The sequence below is a fragment of the Zalophus californianus genome, chromosome 11 (assembly GCF_009762305.2).
Source record: "Zalophus californianus isolate mZalCal1 chromosome 11, mZalCal1.pri.v2, whole genome shotgun sequence".
Taxonomy (NCBI): domain Eukaryota; kingdom Metazoa; phylum Chordata; class Mammalia; order Carnivora; family Otariidae; genus Zalophus; species Zalophus californianus.
This window is the reverse complement of record NC_045605.1, coordinates 21,850,645-21,866,917: the sequence shown is the minus strand read 5'-3', so window position 1 is coordinate 21,866,917 and position 16,273 is coordinate 21,850,645. Positions and strand designations below refer to the sequence as shown.

General features: G+C 45.0%; 1 protein-coding gene across 1 annotated transcript; it reads left to right on the top strand.

Annotated features, from left to right (window-relative positions):
• Positions 1–56: 56 nt before the first annotated feature.
• Positions 57–15,986, top strand: RPUSD4 (RNA pseudouridine synthase D4). Its single transcript, XM_027580127.2, has 7 exons — positions 57–274; positions 640–805; positions 3,193–3,394; positions 7,883–7,976; positions 8,055–8,199; positions 9,700–9,797; positions 10,382–15,986. The coding sequence occupies exons 1-7, from the start codon at positions 86–88 to the stop codon at positions 10,619–10,621; spliced, it is 1,134 nt and encodes a 377-aa protein (XP_027435928.1). The 5' UTR covers positions 57–85; the 3' UTR covers positions 10,622–15,986.
• The last annotated feature ends 287 nt before the right edge of the window (positions 15,987–16,273 follow it).

The window sequence follows — 16,273 nt, the reverse complement described above, 5'->3', positions numbered from 1 at the left end:
GTGATCCTCAGGGCCTGCCCATTCCCTCCTCCCTCTAGCCCCTCTTCCGCACGTGGTCTAGACTCGCCCCTCCCTTTTTGACAAGATGGCGGCACCCAGCTGTAACGCGCCGGGCCTGTGGGTCCGGGGTTCCAAGCAGCGTTTGGGGAGTCTCTTTAGTCTCATCTCAAAGCCATTTTGTTCGGTCGCTGCTGCGTCTGGGACCGTGAGTGCCCAGCGATTAGCGGAGAAGCTCCGAGCCCAGAAACAGGAACAAAAGACGAAGAAGCAGCCGGTGAGTCCGAAAGGACCACGACTCCCAAGAGGCAGTGCGTTCACCGATTCCCCGGCTGGGCGTGAGGTGGGAGGGTCCTCTGACGGATGTTAAGTAAATGTGGAGACCCTGTGGAAGAATGGGGAGAAAGGGAAGGGAAGAGGTCAGGACGGTAGGACGTCTTCTTGCGGGCTGGGTCTTTGGCTCCTGCCGGCCTCGACCCTGAGCACTGCGTGGAGACAGGTAAGACAGACATGCACTGCCGCTCTCAAATTATTCGGGGAAGGCGCGAGTCCAATGCAGAGATAGTCATTCCCAACCCAAATTCTCACCCAGACTTACTGAAGGTCTTCACCAGTCATTTCCTGTTGCTCCTCTCCCCGTAGGTGCCCACAAGCCCTGTTCAGCGGAGAGTGCAAGAACTAGTGCGGTTCACACAGCAGCTGCAGCGAGTCCACCCCAACGTGCTTGCTAAGGCTCTGAGCCGAGGGATCGTGCACCAAGACAAGGATCTCGTGGTCATCAATAAACCTTACGGTCTCCCAGTGCATGGTAAGGACCACGTTGGAGAGGGAGGGGTGCTGCTTCTGTTTTCACTGCAATTAGGGATAACTTTGACACATTACTTGTGGGGCTCCTCAAAGACTTGTATTCAAAATAATTTTTTATGGAGTACCATATAAGGCACTGTAGTCCTGTATAAGGCACTACTGAAGACGCAGATATAAAAGACAGTCTCTGCATTCCAACATTTGGCGGTCAGCAGTGATTTATGGAATGCACTGTGTCCAGACCTCCACGGGAATTTTTATAGAGCAATACTAAGGCTCTGTGGTTCTTGTCTTCATATTATTTTACATCAAAACTGGGAAAGAAGAGGGGCGCCTGGGTGGCTTAGTGGGTTAAGCATCTGCCAGCCCAGTGTCAGGCTTCCTGCTCAGCAGGGAGTCTGCGTCTCCCTCTCCCTCTGCCCCTCCCCCCTGCCCCTGATATCTCTCTCTCTCTCTCATAAATAAATAAAATCTTCCAAAAAAAAAACAACCCTGGGAAAGAAGAAATGACATATAAGAAAAAATATATAGGACTTAATATATTAAGTTTGCAACCATCTCCCCTTCCAACAATGACACCACTATATTTTTGCCTTTATTCACAATTTTCCCACTGTCACTAATTTTCATAAATACTCGATTTTTCGGTCTATAAATCTCTTGTGGATAATGTGTTCTGGTAGTTTATTACCTTCTATAAGTAATGTTATTTCCATATAATGGCTCTGAATTTGCTTCACGTCTCTTTTTTTAACCATGGTGATTTATTGCACATTTTTGTTCACATGATCCAGAGTACAATTTCATCAGTTAAGTCCAGACCAAGGAAAATAGTCCATCTTCATTGAACAAAGATCAGAAAATCTCAACCCACAAGCCCAAACTGCAGCATAAATCAGCCACCTCAAGCCTTGAGTGGAGACAGAATAACCTGAGAAAAATCAGATCTTATACTATGCCTGGGCAAGGATCAAATAAGGACCACCTAAACATGCAGAAACTCCAGTCACAGAAACCAATGTGAAAACTGATAAAAAAAAAAAAAAAAAAAATGGAGTTCCAGCCAAAGCAAAAATTAAACTGCCCTGTAGAGAGGCCTCCACTACTGAAAACATACGCAGGATCCACATACACACGCACAAACACATATAAACCTAGGGGTGCCTGGGTGGCTCAGTCAGTTAAGCATCTGTCTTTAGTTCAGGTCACAATCCCGGGGTTCTAGGATCGAGCCCCGTTGTCAGACTCCCTGCTCAGTGGGGAGCCTGCTTCTCCCCTGCCTCTGCCCCTCCCTCTGCTCATGCTCTCTCTCTCAGATAAAATCTTTGAACAAACCCCACATATAAACCTGTATAGAAGATAATTTCCTTTAAAGAGTTCTTAGAAATTATAAAATATAGAAGATACTCATGTTATAAAATTTGGATGCCAAAAAATACATAAGAAATTATGTATTTGTGATACGAACTTAAAAAAGAATAAAAGAAAATATATGTGTGTATGTGTGCGCACGCACAGAGTATACCTAACAAAACCCCAGGACGCCCAGAACTTAATGGACACTGAAATGTTTCTGAATAAATGTTAAATGTAGTTGTCTAAGACAGCTCAAGTGAGACAGGAAAGATTGATAGAAAAAAATGCATTTGGGAAGGGGATTTACTGGGGGAAAAGGCATAGTTGAGCTAGGAGAATGCTTTTTGGGGAGATATGGAGAAAAGCATAAAGACAAGGAATTAAGTCAGACATTGCCAAGTGTTCTGTGTATTTTCCTTTTCTCTCTTGATCTTTTTCTTCCCATTCCCCATGAAACAATTATTATCTAGATATTTACATTTTATAGATGAGAAAACTGTAAATTGGAAAGATTAAATCATCTGTTCAGGGCCAATGGCTAGTTAGGCTTAGAATAGAACTGAGGAGCATCTCACCTAAAGTCCATCTTCTTAGCTCTTCTGCCCTCAGGAGAGCCTCACAGTCTTGAATTTATCACTGGAGCTTACTTGGCAAATTCTCAAGCCTTTGTTTATATAGTTAAATACCAGACCTCATTTTGATTGCTGATTTTATTGTGAGTATTCAGGTAGATTAATAAGTGTATATATATGTCTGAGGAGAAAGCCACGTGCTCTAGGACAGTGCTTCTTAAACTTTTAATAGGCATGTGAGTCCCTTGGGCATCTTGTTAAAATGCAGATTTTGATTTAATAATCTGGGCTGGGAGCCTGAGATTCCTTTCCAGCAAGCTCCCTGAGCATACTGATGTTGCTAGTTTCTGGACCACATTTCAGTAATAAAGCTCTTGAAAACATGGACTTTCTTCCCAGGTAGAGTTCTTTGGTGGGATCTTTTACTGGCCACTAAAACCTCTGGCTCTTCCCTTTTTAGGTGGCCCTGGGGTCCAGCTCTGCATCAGTGATGTATTGCCTATCCTGGCAAAGATCCTTCATGGCCACAAGGCAGAGTCCTTGCATCTGTGCCACCGGCTGGACAAGGAAACTACAGGTGTAATGGTGTTGGCCTGGGAGAAGGAAGTGGCACATCAAGTCCAAGAGTTGTTTAGAACCCGTCAGGTGGCAAAGAAGTACTGGTATGAAGCCCATCGCTAGTGGTAGAATTGGTATAAATGAAGGCATCCTTTTATCTATTCGTCCATTTGTACGGAAGGACCTCCTATTAGGAGAAGGCACTGTGCTAGGACATGTGAGCATATGAAAAATATAGGAAACAGATTTAAGTGCTTAGAATATTGGAATCTGATAGAATAGTGGCTCCTAATTGTGGTTGTACATAAAAATTATTGAAAACTAATTATATAAGTAGTACATGATTTCATTCCTGTGGTAAAATAGTCAAACAACAAAGATAAAGCAAAAAACTCTTGGAGAATCTACCCACTCTGTCATTCTAGTCCCTTCCCTTGGGATAGTTTGGTTTTTATTCCTCTGGTCCTTACTCAATGTATTTATGAACATGTCTGATATATACTGGGCGTGTGTGTATTACATTGTACCATGTACACTGTACTTTTTTTAAAAGGATTTTATTAGCACAAGCAGGGGGAGCAGCAGGCGGAGGGAGAGGGAGAAGCAAGCTCCCTGCTGATCAGAGAGCCCAATGTGGGGCTCCATCCCAGGACCCCCGGATCATGACCTAAACTGAAGGCAGATGCTTAACCGACTGAGCCCCCCAGGTGCTCCAACACTGTACTTTCTTTTACCACTTAATTGTGTCTTAGAGATCTTTTAATGTTAGTGCATATAGGTTTACCTCCATTTTTTTAATAGAAGAAAGATACACTAACAAAACAAACCTACTCCTGTCCCCCATCTACTCAGTTTTCTTCCCCAGAGGCAATCACTATTCTACCGTCTTGTGTAAATTTCCAGGGTCATACAAAGCATGTGTAAGTGAATTATTATATGGCAGTGTATTTTGCAGTGCTTTGCATCCTGCTTTTTTTCACTTGGGCAATATATCTTGGAGAGCATTTTACATGTACGTTTAGAGCTTAATAGTATTCTGTTGTATGGTATATCATAACTTCCTTATTGGGATATTTAGTTAACTTCCCATTTTTCAGAGTCTATTGCAAAGAATAGGTGATTATATCTTTAAGACAGATTCCTAAAAATAGGAATCTGCTAAGTTGAAGGGTACACACATTTAATATTTGTTTTTTTGTTGGTGGTGATGGTGGGTTTTTATTTTGTTTTGTTTTGTTTTTTTAAGATTTATTTATTTGAGAGAAAGAGTGAGTGAGTGTGAGCATGAGCCAGGGAAGGGGCAGTGGGAGATGGAAAGGGAGAGAGAATCTCCAGCAGAATCCCAGCTGAGTGTGGAGCCTGACATGGGGCTCCATCCCAGGACCCCCAGATCATGACCTGAGCTGAAATCGAGAGCCAGACACTTAACCAACTGAGCCACCCAGGCTCCCCTCACACATTTCATATTTGGATAGTTACTACTATTAGGTAGGCCAGGTTTTCTCCCACTAGAGTAGTGAGGACCTGCCTCCCCTTATAGCTGACCAACACATTTTTTGGGTTTGCCACTATGATGACAAAAAAAAATGTTTTTCCCTGTGTACTAGTGATGTTATTTGCATGTCTATTGGCTTCTCATGTTTTTTGTTTCCCTTTCATGTTTTTTGAGTTTCTCTTTTTTTGTTTTTAAAGGTTTTATTTATTTATTTGACAGAGAGAGACACAGTGAGGGAGGGAACACGAGCAGGGGAGTGGGAGAGGGAGAAGCAGGCTCCCCGCGGAGCAGGGAGCCCGATACGGGGCTCGATTCCAGTCCTGAGATCATGACCTGAGCCGAAGGTAGACACTTAACGACTGAGCCACCCAGGCGCCCCTGAGTTTCTCTTTCTGTGAATAAACTGTTTATTTCTTTTGCCCGGTTTCTGTTGGGCTATTTATTATTTTCTGTTTGATTTGTAAGTACTTTTTATCTTTTTGATGTTAGTCCTTTTTGTATTATAGATTTTGCAGCTACTTTGTGATCTTGGGAGGCTTTAAAAAAATTTCTGTGCCAAGACCCCCCCCACAGAGGTCCTGATTCATAAGCCTGATGGGTGTGGGCATCTATATTTCTTAAAAGCTCCACAAATGACTCTGCTGTGGAATCAAATATAAGAACCACCATAATAAGAGATTACAGATAATGGAAGAAGTTTAGCATAGTAACTAAGAGCTCAACAAGATCCGTGTTCAGCTGTCAGCTGTGCTGTTTACCATTGCAGGTCCTTAGGCACGTTATTAAATTTCTCTAAGCTTTGTCTTCTTAGGAAAAATGAGAATAATGGAGTTGAGGAGAGAGTTAAATGAGACAATGCATATGAATTGTTTAACATGGTACCTAGCTCATACTAAGAGCTGAAAGACTGAAAATTGAGACTATTATTATGTATCCTAGTAATCCAAATACAAGTCTGTCAGAAAGTGTTGGGGTGCCTGAGTGGCTCAGTCAGTTGAGCAGCTGACTCTTGATTTTGCCTCAGGTCATGATCTCATTATGAGATCAAGGTTATGAGATCAAGGCCCACGTTGAGCTCCAGGATTCTTTCTCTCTCTCCCTCTGCCCCTCCTCCTGCTTGCTCATGTGCGCATTCTCTCTCTCTTTCATGCTCTCTCTCTAGACTAAATCTTTTTTTAAAAAAAGATTTAAAAAGACTCCCTTTTTTTTTTTAAGATCTTATTTATTTACTTGAGAGAGAGCACAGAGGGAGAGGGAGAAGCAGACTCCCTGCTGAGCAAGGAGCCTGATGCAGGGGGACTCGATCCCAGGACCCCAGGATCATGACCGGAGCTGAAGGCAGACGCCTAACTGACTGAGCCACCCAGGCGCCCCTAGAATAAATAAATCTTTTTTAAAAAGTGTTATATTATTTGTGAAAATTGTTTATGAACGTTTAGACTTGGTAACCATTCTCAGCATCAGGCTTCATGGAGGAACTGAAATCCATTAATTGTGTGTTGAATGAATAGGATTTGATAGACAAGATGGAGAACTGTGTTATAGATTGTGGGAATGGCATTCACAAAGGAATAAAGCACACAGTCTAGTTTGGAGGGGGGAATGGTGACAGATAATGCTGGAAAGGTAGACTCGAACCTAGTTAATGATGGCCTTAAATACCAGGTGTAGGAAGTAGAAGTTCGAAGTAGGACATAGGAGGCAACTGATTAGCATTTGCTGACTTACTGTGGTAGTGACTTGTTATAGTTCTTTGTTTGAATCTTCTTACTACACTTTGAATTCCTTGAGAGTGGGGATTTTTGTCTTGTTCATTTGTACAGAGCTAGTACCTACTTAAATCAATGCCTGTTTCTATTCATGGAGCAGTAGTGTTATGTCATTAGGAAGAGTGAGCTAGCAGTTAAAACTCAATTTAAGTATGAGAAAATATATCAGATAGCAGCCCAAACAGCTACCAACCTGAAGTGAGGTGTCCAGGCTGTGAATTGTTATATGAATGGGCTTTTGACCCCTCGGTCAGCGATTCTATGATAGGCCACCCAGGAGGACTCCTTTGTGATTGACCTAGAAGAGGCATAAGCGTAAGGACAGATTAAAGGGTCTTCTACCTGTCTCAGACATGATGAGAGGAGACCTCCAACAAAAGTGATCTGGAATGTTTATTGAGTTGTGGTGGTTGTTTCTGTGACTTTGAGCACAATTCCCCCCTATTTGTCTACCTGGCAAATCAGGCAGGTACGGTCCTGTGAATTTTTCATTCCATTCATTCATTTACTTGTTCATTCATTTCATACACAGTCAGGATTTAACCATCTTTTAAAAAACAGGATGCAGGGCGCCTGGGTGGCTCAGTGGGTTAACCATCTGCCTTTGGCTCAGGTCATGAGCCCAAGGGCCTGGGATCGAGTCCCGCATCGGCCTCTCTGCTCAGCAGGGGCCTGCTTCTCCCTCTCTCTCTGCCTGCCACTCCCCCTGCTTGTGCTTGCTCTCTTTCTCTGTGTCAAATGAATAAATAAAATCTTTAAAAATAAAAAACAGGATATAAAGCCATATTACCCTAATTTTATTTTAAACTATACATACTCATTTTTGCGGTGCCTGGGTGGCTCAGTTGACTAAACGTCCTACTCTTGGCTTCACCTCAGGTCGTGATGTCAGGGTTGTGCGATTGAGACCCACACTCAGTGCAGAGTCAGCTTGGGTTTCTCTTTCCCTCTCCCTCTGCCCCTCCACCTGCTCTCACTCTCTCTTTCTCTCTCTCAGATAAATAAATCTTTTTTTAAAAAATTAAAAAAAAAAACTATACATATTCATTTTTAAGGGCTGGAAGGAAAGACCATGTTATAAATACAATTTTTTTGTTTTTCTGTGTTTTCCCAAATAGTCTGTAATTAGTATACATTAGTAGTAAAAAAGATATTAGTGTCGAGCTCTCCGGCTAAATGCTGTGACAGGAGATCACTTGGGATGCTCCCGTCTTTAGAACTGACCACAGCAGTGCAGAAGGTCCAGTGTTACAGCCTCTGAGCAGACAAACCCGAGGAGCTCCCCCCTCACCTCAGGGCTTAAGCCAGGGTCTGTGCATCATGCCCAGGGCCGTCACTGTGCACGTCCCGGTGCCCCCAGCAGGGGTCGTGGATATCCCGATCATCGAGAAGGAGGTGCAGGGTCAGCAGCAGCACTACAAGGTGGGTGAGCTGTCATCCCCAGGGGGTTGGGTTTCCTGCTCTTCCTTTGTGACCATATCTTGACTTCTTTGGCGTTAGATGGCGCTGTCCCCAGGCTACCGCATGGAGGATGGGAAGATAGTGAGAGCACGGAGCAACCGGAACGCACATATGGCTGTGACTCAGTACCAGGTGCTCAGCAGCACTCTGTCCTCCGCCCTCGTGGAGCTCCAGCCAGTTACCGGTGAGAGGCCACCTTTCTGCAGTGGGGTGGCAAAAGCCCAGGGCCACTGAGCTTCATCCAGGGCCTTGTGCTGGGTCCTGCCCTTCTTCTGAGCAGCTGGTTTGGTGAGAGGGCTGGGATTGTAGCTCATGTGTTTGAGAGTGTGCTTCTGGTGCTAACCCGAGGCTGGGAGCTCCAACGGGGATGACTAAAAATAGTAGGCAGTAGAAAGATATAAATAGTTTGCTTACATTTATTTAAAAATTTGCAAAGCGGTTCCTCAAAAAAATGAAGCATAGAATTACCATATAATCTAGCAATTCTCGTGGGTATTACCCAAAAGAATTGAAAGCAGGAGTTTGAAAAGATAATGTGTACACCAGTGTTCATAGCAGCATTATTCGCAGTAGCGAAAAGGTGAGGCCAACCCAGATGTCCATCGCCAGATGAATGGATAAACAAAATGTGTGGACATACGATGGAATATGTCTTGAAAAGGAAGAAAATTCTGACATGTTCTACAATGTGGGTGGACTTTATGCTAAATGAAAGAAACCAACACAGGACGAATGTTGCATGATTCCATTTATGAGACACCTAGAGTACTCAAATTCAGAGACAAAGTAGAATAGTGGTTACCAGGGGCTGGAGGAAGTGGGAAGGAATGTTTAATTGGGTCAGAGTTTCAGTATGGGAGGATGAAAAAGTTCTGGAGATGGGCGGTGGTGATGGTTGTACATGTGAAGGTACGTAACGCCACACAACTACACACTTAAAATTGGCTAAGATGAGGGGCGCCTGGGTGGCTCAGTCAGTTAAGCGTCCACCTTCGGCTTGGGTCATGATCCCGGGGTCCTGGGATTGAGTCCCGTGTCAGGCTGCCTGCTTAGTGAGGAGTCTGCTTCTCCCTCTCCCCTCCCCCCTGCTCATGCTCTCTCTCTTGCTCTCGCTGTGTTTCAAAATAAATCTTTAAAAAAGCTTAAGATGGTAAATTTTATGTTATGAATATTTTGCTACAGTGCAAAAATGTGCAAAGCACTACTATTTAGCATTATATAACATTATCTAAAAAAACAGGGGGCACCCGGGTGGCTCCGTCAGTTAAGCATCAGACTCTTGATTTTGACTCAGGTCATGAGCTCAGGGTCATGAGATTGAGATTCTCTCTTTCCCTCTCCCTCTGCCCCCACCCCCTTCTCTTGCACAGGTGCTCTCTCTCTCTCAAAAACAAAACAAAAGCAAAGCAGGGAGAGATACCAAGTTGATGATAATGGTTATCTGTGGTGGAAAAGGAACTGTGACAGGGAGGGGAACTTAGAGGCTTAATAGCGTGTATAATGTTTCTTTCCTAGTAGCTTACAGTTTGCTCTGTTATTCTTTAAACCGTATTATGGGTGGGGCTTTGCCAGTCTTATCGTGCTTCAATTTAATATGGTTAGAAGCAGATGTAACCCACACTATGGTTTCTGTAGCTACTCAAGTTTTTTGTCTCTCTCTCTCTCTTTTTTTTTTTTGGTAAAGGAATAAAACATCAGCTTCGAGTTCATCTGTCTTTTGGACTGGATTGCCCAATCCTTGGTGATCACAAGTACTCAGACTGGACTAAGCTGGCCCCCCAGGTGATACTGGTTTGACCCAATCTGCAACAGCTAAGTGGGGAGTGGGGGAGCTTATGCTTTCCCCTTGTTAAAGTCCGAAGTGAGTCACCACAAGGATGTATTGTCTTCAGATATGGTACTATGTTAGTTATATATACTAGTTACCTAGCTTAAACAGAAATAGCTACTATTCTTACGGAGCTGCAGGATCTGTTAGCAAAACCCTTCTGCTTCATTTGTTCATCTCAGATTTTGTTAGGAGGCTGTGGGCAGGCGGGGGGAGACTTTCTGAAGGCTTATAGTAGGAAAGGCAGCCTTTCCTACTATTGCTGAAGATCTATGGTGGACACTTATCTCTTGATGTTACAGCCCATTCTCTAGGCAGGCCAGAGAACTGGCTGATAAGAGCTTCCCAGGTGTGGTGGTTTTTCTCTCACCTGGGTTCCGAACCCTTCCTGGGAATGTGTCTGAAGCAGGCTGTCCACCGCTGTGCCTTCCAGGGCAGTTAGTGGTGGTTTCTTTAAGTGGAAGACTTCTGACCCAGCGTACTGCTCAAGGACGAGCTCTTGGCCTGGCTCTCAAGAAGCTGTCTTGTCTTTGTACAGAAGCTGTCTCTTGGTACCCTGAAGAAGCTGGGGCTGCACCAGGCGAAGGCCCGCCACATCCCCCTTCACCTGCACGCCCACCAGCTAATCCTGCCAGCCCTGGGGTCCAGGAAGGAGGAACTCGACTTGGTCTGCAAGCCTCCTCGCTACTTTGTATGCTCCCTGAGACGCCTGGACTTACAGATGCCAAGTCAGGACCAAAATGGGGACGACGAAGCCGGACGTGTGAGAGCACAGTGAAGACCACTGGGCAAATTGGCCCCTGAATCCTTCACTTTGTTTAAGGGACTCTACTAACTTCTCACTTGGGACGGACTCCAGAAGAGCCAGGTGTGAGAAGTGGAAGAAACCCAGCTGCTTCTGGGCTTTTACTGGACACTAAATTCTATTTACTGAGACTTTGGCCACATTCTGGGAAAGCCTGTGGGACGTCTCCCTGCCTCCGAGTCTCCTTGCCCAGAGGGAAGAGCCCAGGACCAGGCAGACTGGGTCCATAATTGGAAAAGGAGAAACTCCAGCACAGAACCTGTGCTCAGAAACTGTTTACACCCAACAATAAAGCCCTTGATCTGTCAGGAAGGTTCCTGTGGTTGGAAAGAGCACATGATGGTGATCTGACTACTAGAGAAATTCAGAAGTAGTTAGCCACTGTCTTCATGGATGTTCAGAATCTATTAGCAGATCCTCTCTGCTCCACTTGTTTTGTCTGGGGTTTTATAGACCGCAGCCCTAGAACGCAGGATTCTCTCCAGCTGCAGTAGTTACTGGAGCCTGCAAAGGGGTGTTGGATAAGCGAGAAAAGCAGATGTAATGGCAGGCCGGCTATGAGGCCCTGGTGGGGAGCACACACACTGTCCAGAGAGGGCAATTGTTAGCTCTAGCTGGGCATTGCTCTGTGGGAACAGGTTTTCTCATTTTTTTTTCAGAGAATCAAGAAACCCAGATACAGTTGAGCCTTGAACAGCGTTGAGGGGATTGGGGACACTGACCCCCATGCACAGTCAAAAATCCACGTATAACTTTTGACTCTCCCAAAATTACCTACTAATAGCCTGCTGTCGACCGGAAGCGATACCAATGACATGAACAGTTGATTAACATGTATTTTGTATGTTCTGTGTATTATATGCTGTATTCTTACTCAGCTAGAGAAAAGAAAATGTTATTTAAAAAATCATAAGGAAGAGAGAATACATTTACGGTTCTATGCTCTGTTTATCAAAGAAAATCCATGCGTAAGTGACCTGTGCAGTTCAAACCCGTTGTTGGTAGATCAGCTGTATTTATGTGAAAGTGCCAAGTGTATTGCTCACTAAATGTGTAAAACACAGCTGTCCCCAAACCCAGGTGGTCACCAAATCTGTCGTTTCCCTCTAGAACCCCTCCTCTGAAGACATGGTTTCCTCTGTACCCCTACCACCTCTTTCTGAGCACCAGCTTCACTCCCCACCCTTTAACTAGGATAGGGTCGTTCCCACCAGAAACCAAACACAGAGGGGAGGGTTGAGACCATCCCCCGGTCCCTAAGATCAGAGCAGGGCAGGGTGGTTCTAACTAGGACAGGGACACCGCAGAACATACCTTTACGTTTTCTCAATCTGCTGCCCTTGGCTCTCCAGGCTTCCGGGTTGCTGTTAGCCAGAGGGCCTGGTAGGATATACAAAGACACAGCCTTATATCGGGGCTTACAAAGCATGCCATGTCGGGATGCAACCTCCTTTTCCCCAGTGGGGTGGAAAGTGCTATTTGGTGCAATGTTAAATTCCAACACTGATGACCCAGGGTCAGGCCAGACTTCACAAGTTAAGGGCACAGTGTGCCACAAGACTCCTCTGCAGACACAAGCTGCAAGCTCAGGGGTTCCCAGACAACCCCCCCACCCTTCTGACCAGTCTAAGGAATGTTTTCCTCAACCTGGAACTGGGGTTCAAGGGGTACAAGAGCATCTGGCTCCAAGGGGCCCAAACAGACCAGGTTCAGTCCAAAGGCAGAGAGGAGCGGTGGGGAAACAAGAAACGAATTCATTTCAGTGAGGCCAGCCCGGGGAAGACAGCGGACTCATGTCACAAAAGACTGCCTCTGAAGTGCCGAAAATACTTCAGGTTTATATCAGGAAAATGTGGGACAAAGGTCGGTGGGTACGTGCAGGTGGGCAGTGAAGGTCAGGTCGTTCATTGTCTTGGGGGCAATCACGTGGGGTCTCACTGGTGTCAGGACAGCTGTTACTGCTTGAGGGGGTAGTCTCGGTTCCCATCACAGGATGCTTTGCCCGCAGGGTCGTTTTGTCTGAGTTTAAGAGAGAAGCTGGAAAGAATCAAGAAGTGCAGGCAGGTCAACATGGGGGAGGCTGAAGTCCCCTTTCAAACCCTCTTAGGCCCTTGACTGGGTCTAAAAATTAAACTGATAGAATAACAGGAGATAAACATAGAAATTTATGTGATACAAGTTTTATGTGGCATGGGGGGGTCTTCAGAAGACCCCCCCCAAAACAGACTTGTGTATTTTTTTTTTTTTTTTTTTAAGTAGGCTCCATGGCCAGCATGGAGTGCAGTGCGGGGCTTGAACTGATGACCTTGAGATCAATACCTGAGCTGAGATCAAGAGTCGGATGCTTAACCCACTGAGCCACCCAGGTGCCCCAGACTTGTGTATTTTTATGGTGGATGTGATGAGGAGTGGACACTCATGGAATATGGTAGGTAAGGCGTGTGAGGTAGTTAATTGTACACTGAGGGAAACATAGCAAAGCCTGTTTGTTAGGATTCTTCTTGGCATCTCACTGTCTTTGCACAAGGGGAATCTCTTTTCCTTGGGTAGAGAGAGGGCACCTCTCAAGGAAGGGTGTGATTCGTTTCAGGTTGAAAGGATGAGGGGCAAAGAGGTCAAAGTGACCTTCCTGTTTCTGCCACGTTCTCAGACTTCAACTTAAAATATTCAGCATGCCAAGGCACCGTATTTTGGAGTAGCATTTCCTGAACCCCATTGCTGAGTACAAATTCAGGGGTTCCTGCTCTCCCCCCAGGCTCGGTAATTCACTGGAATGACTCCCAGAACTCAGGAAAGTGCTGTACTTACCGTTTTATTAATAGCAATAAAAGGACAGAAATCAGGACCAGGCAAAAGGAAGAGAGGGCGAGGTCTGGGAAGGTCCCAGACTTAAAGCTGCCATGTCCCCTCCCTGAAGAGTCAGGATACAGCAGACTCTTCGCACTTGGATGTGTGTTACCAACCAGGAAGGTCACTCAAGCTTCCGTGTTGCCTTTTTATTGGGATTCATCCCTTCAGCATGATTGATTGGCTCACTGGCCAGATAATTGAACTCAGTCTAGTTCCTCTCTCCATCTCAAAACCCCAGCCTCCAAGGTGGCAAGGCCAGCCCCATCCTGAAACTACTCTCAAGGCCACGGAGTCCCTTGTTCCTACCAAGTATCGGGGACCCATCAGGAATAACAAAGCCACTCCTATCACTTGGGAAACTGGATTTAGAGACTTCCTCCTGGAGACCAGGGACAAGAGCCAGGCAAATGCCTCGCAACATTCAGTTTCCTCTCTCCACCCCCAGCTCCCTTCGGATCCCTTCACCTTTTTGTCTCCCAGTGAGTGACAGCCTTGCTGGCTGTCTCTCCAGATGCCCCTGTCCCCTGGGGCCTTCAGGTCCTTAAGGCAAGCGGCCTTGAGATGTTTCTGTTCATCTCCTCCCCCGCACCCTACTCCTATCTGCTACAGTCCACAGCGGTGAGGATGGATTGTCAGGGCTGACCATCACACAGTAGGGGGAAGCTCTTCTTCCGTGGGCTTTTTCGCTCACTGTGTAAATGCAGTCAGTGACCTGTCCCCAGACACAGCCTGCACGCACAGGTAACCCAGGCCTTCTAGCCCCCACCAGTCTGTCGATAACACACAAACGCCCCACCCTAGATGTGTCGACAGAAGCCCCATGCTGTTCATGTCACCTCTTAAGTACTCCCCCCCCCCCCCCGCCACCGACTAATTCCCATTCTCACACCTGGTGGGCTCTTTGCCTGTTTCCAGTTTACTCCCTGGGACTCCTCAAGGCTGTGTGCAGAATGTTTTGTGGGGAGATTAACATACGAGTAAGGAGACTTGTGAGGGACCCATGTAATGGTCCAGATGAGCTGGGACAGGTTTGGAGATGAGTGGACTAGACATTTAAAATGCGGCTCAGAAGTCCAATGGGTAGAACTGATTGAATGTGGCATAGAGGTTGAATCAAAGATGACTCCCAGGAAGTCTCTCTGAACAACGGATTAGATGAGGTGAGTTGGCAATAAATAGGGAAGGAACAGGTTTCGGGGTAGCCCTCCCAGTCCCAAGTAAGTGCTGTTATACTTTCATGCATGCACAGAGGGAGGAACAGAGGATGGATGGTCATTACCTGGGTGTTCCTGAAGCACGGTGAGCATGTGTCTGTCTTCATTGTTGAGCACTGACCACAGAGCATCTTAATCATTTCCTCGAATTATATCTGCCTCCTCCCAGGCTGTGATCTTGTGATCTTCTTGTGGGCACCAAGGCTTTCAAATTTGTGTCTCTGACCCCCAAGCACTATACTTGTAAGCCCTCCAAAAGTGACTACCAACCAGAGGCAGCCATAGCACTGGGTGGGGGTCATTCTCAGGCTCTGGAGCCAGATGGGCTTTGGGTTCACATTCTGACTCTAATGTTTATTTGCTATGACAGTGGGTAATTTATTTATCTGAGCCTTGGTTCACTCATCTGCAAAATGGGTTTAATAAGAATACCTATATTATTTTAAGGATTAAGTGAATTTGTATTAAATTCCCAGAATAGTCCCTGACATATTGTAAGAGTCCAATTCATGTAATATACTAGGTTGAAGCAGATTAAGTTTGCCATTCAAAAACATCTTTTTTGAGATCAGGTTCAAATACTATAATATTCATCCATTTAAAGTGTATAATTCAATGGTTTTATATTCACAGATTTGGACAACCATCTAACCTAATTTTAGAATATTTTCATGCTTACAAAAAGAAATCTTATGCCCATTTAGCAGTTGCTCCCCATTCCCACTCATACCCAGCCATGTCAACCACTAGTCTATTTTCTGTCTCTATAGATTAGCCTATTTCAGATACTTCCTATAAATAAATCATGGGATATAGGATCTTTTGTGCCTGGCTTCTTCCACTCAACATAATGTTCTCAGGGCTCATCCATGTCATAACATATATCAGTACTTCATTTCTATTTATTGAATAATATTCCATGGTATAAATATGCCAATTTTCATCTATCCATTTATCAATTAATGATTTTTTCACTTTTTGTTTATTATGAAACATTCATGTACGTTTTCATTTTTCTTGGGTACCTACCTAGCAGGTATGTACATAACCTAGTGGAGTTGTTGGATCATAGGTAACTGCTTAATACTTGTGGAACTGCCAAGTCTGTATTGCAAAGGGGTTGCACCATTTTACATTCCCAGCAACAATGTGTGAGTGTTCCAGCGTCTCACCAACGCTTGCTATGACCTGGCTTTCTGATTATAACCATCCTCGTGGATGTGAAGTGAGTTCTTGTGTGTGTGTTTTTTAAATTGAAATAGAGGGGTGCCTGGGTGGCTCAGTTGGTTAAGCATCTGCCTTCGGCTCAGGTCATGATCTTAGGGTCCTGGGATCAAGCCCCACATCGGGCTCCCTGCTCAGCGAGAAGCCTGCTTCTCCTCCCTCTGCTGTTCGCTGCTGCTCATGCTTGTGCTCTTTCTCTCAAATAAATAAATTCTTAAAAAATAAAATTGAAGTATAATTGACATATCACATACTATTTTCAGGTGTACAACATAATGATTCAATTTTTGTTTATTTTGCAAAATGATCACTATATCCATCACCATATATAGTTACA

Coding starts and splice junctions, on each gene's coding strand:
- RPUSD4 (XM_027580127.2), top strand. CDS start 86: ATGGCGGCACCCAGCTGTAACGCGCCGGGCCTGTGGGTCCGGGGTTCC. Junction 806..3,192: donor TTACGGTCTCCCAGTGCATG/GTAAGGACCACG, acceptor TTCCCTTTTTAG/GTGGCCCTGGGGTCCAGCTC. Junction 7,977..8,054: donor GTCAGCAGCAGCACTACAAG/GTGGGTGAGCTG, acceptor CTTTGGCGTTAG/ATGGCGCTGTCCCCAGGCTA.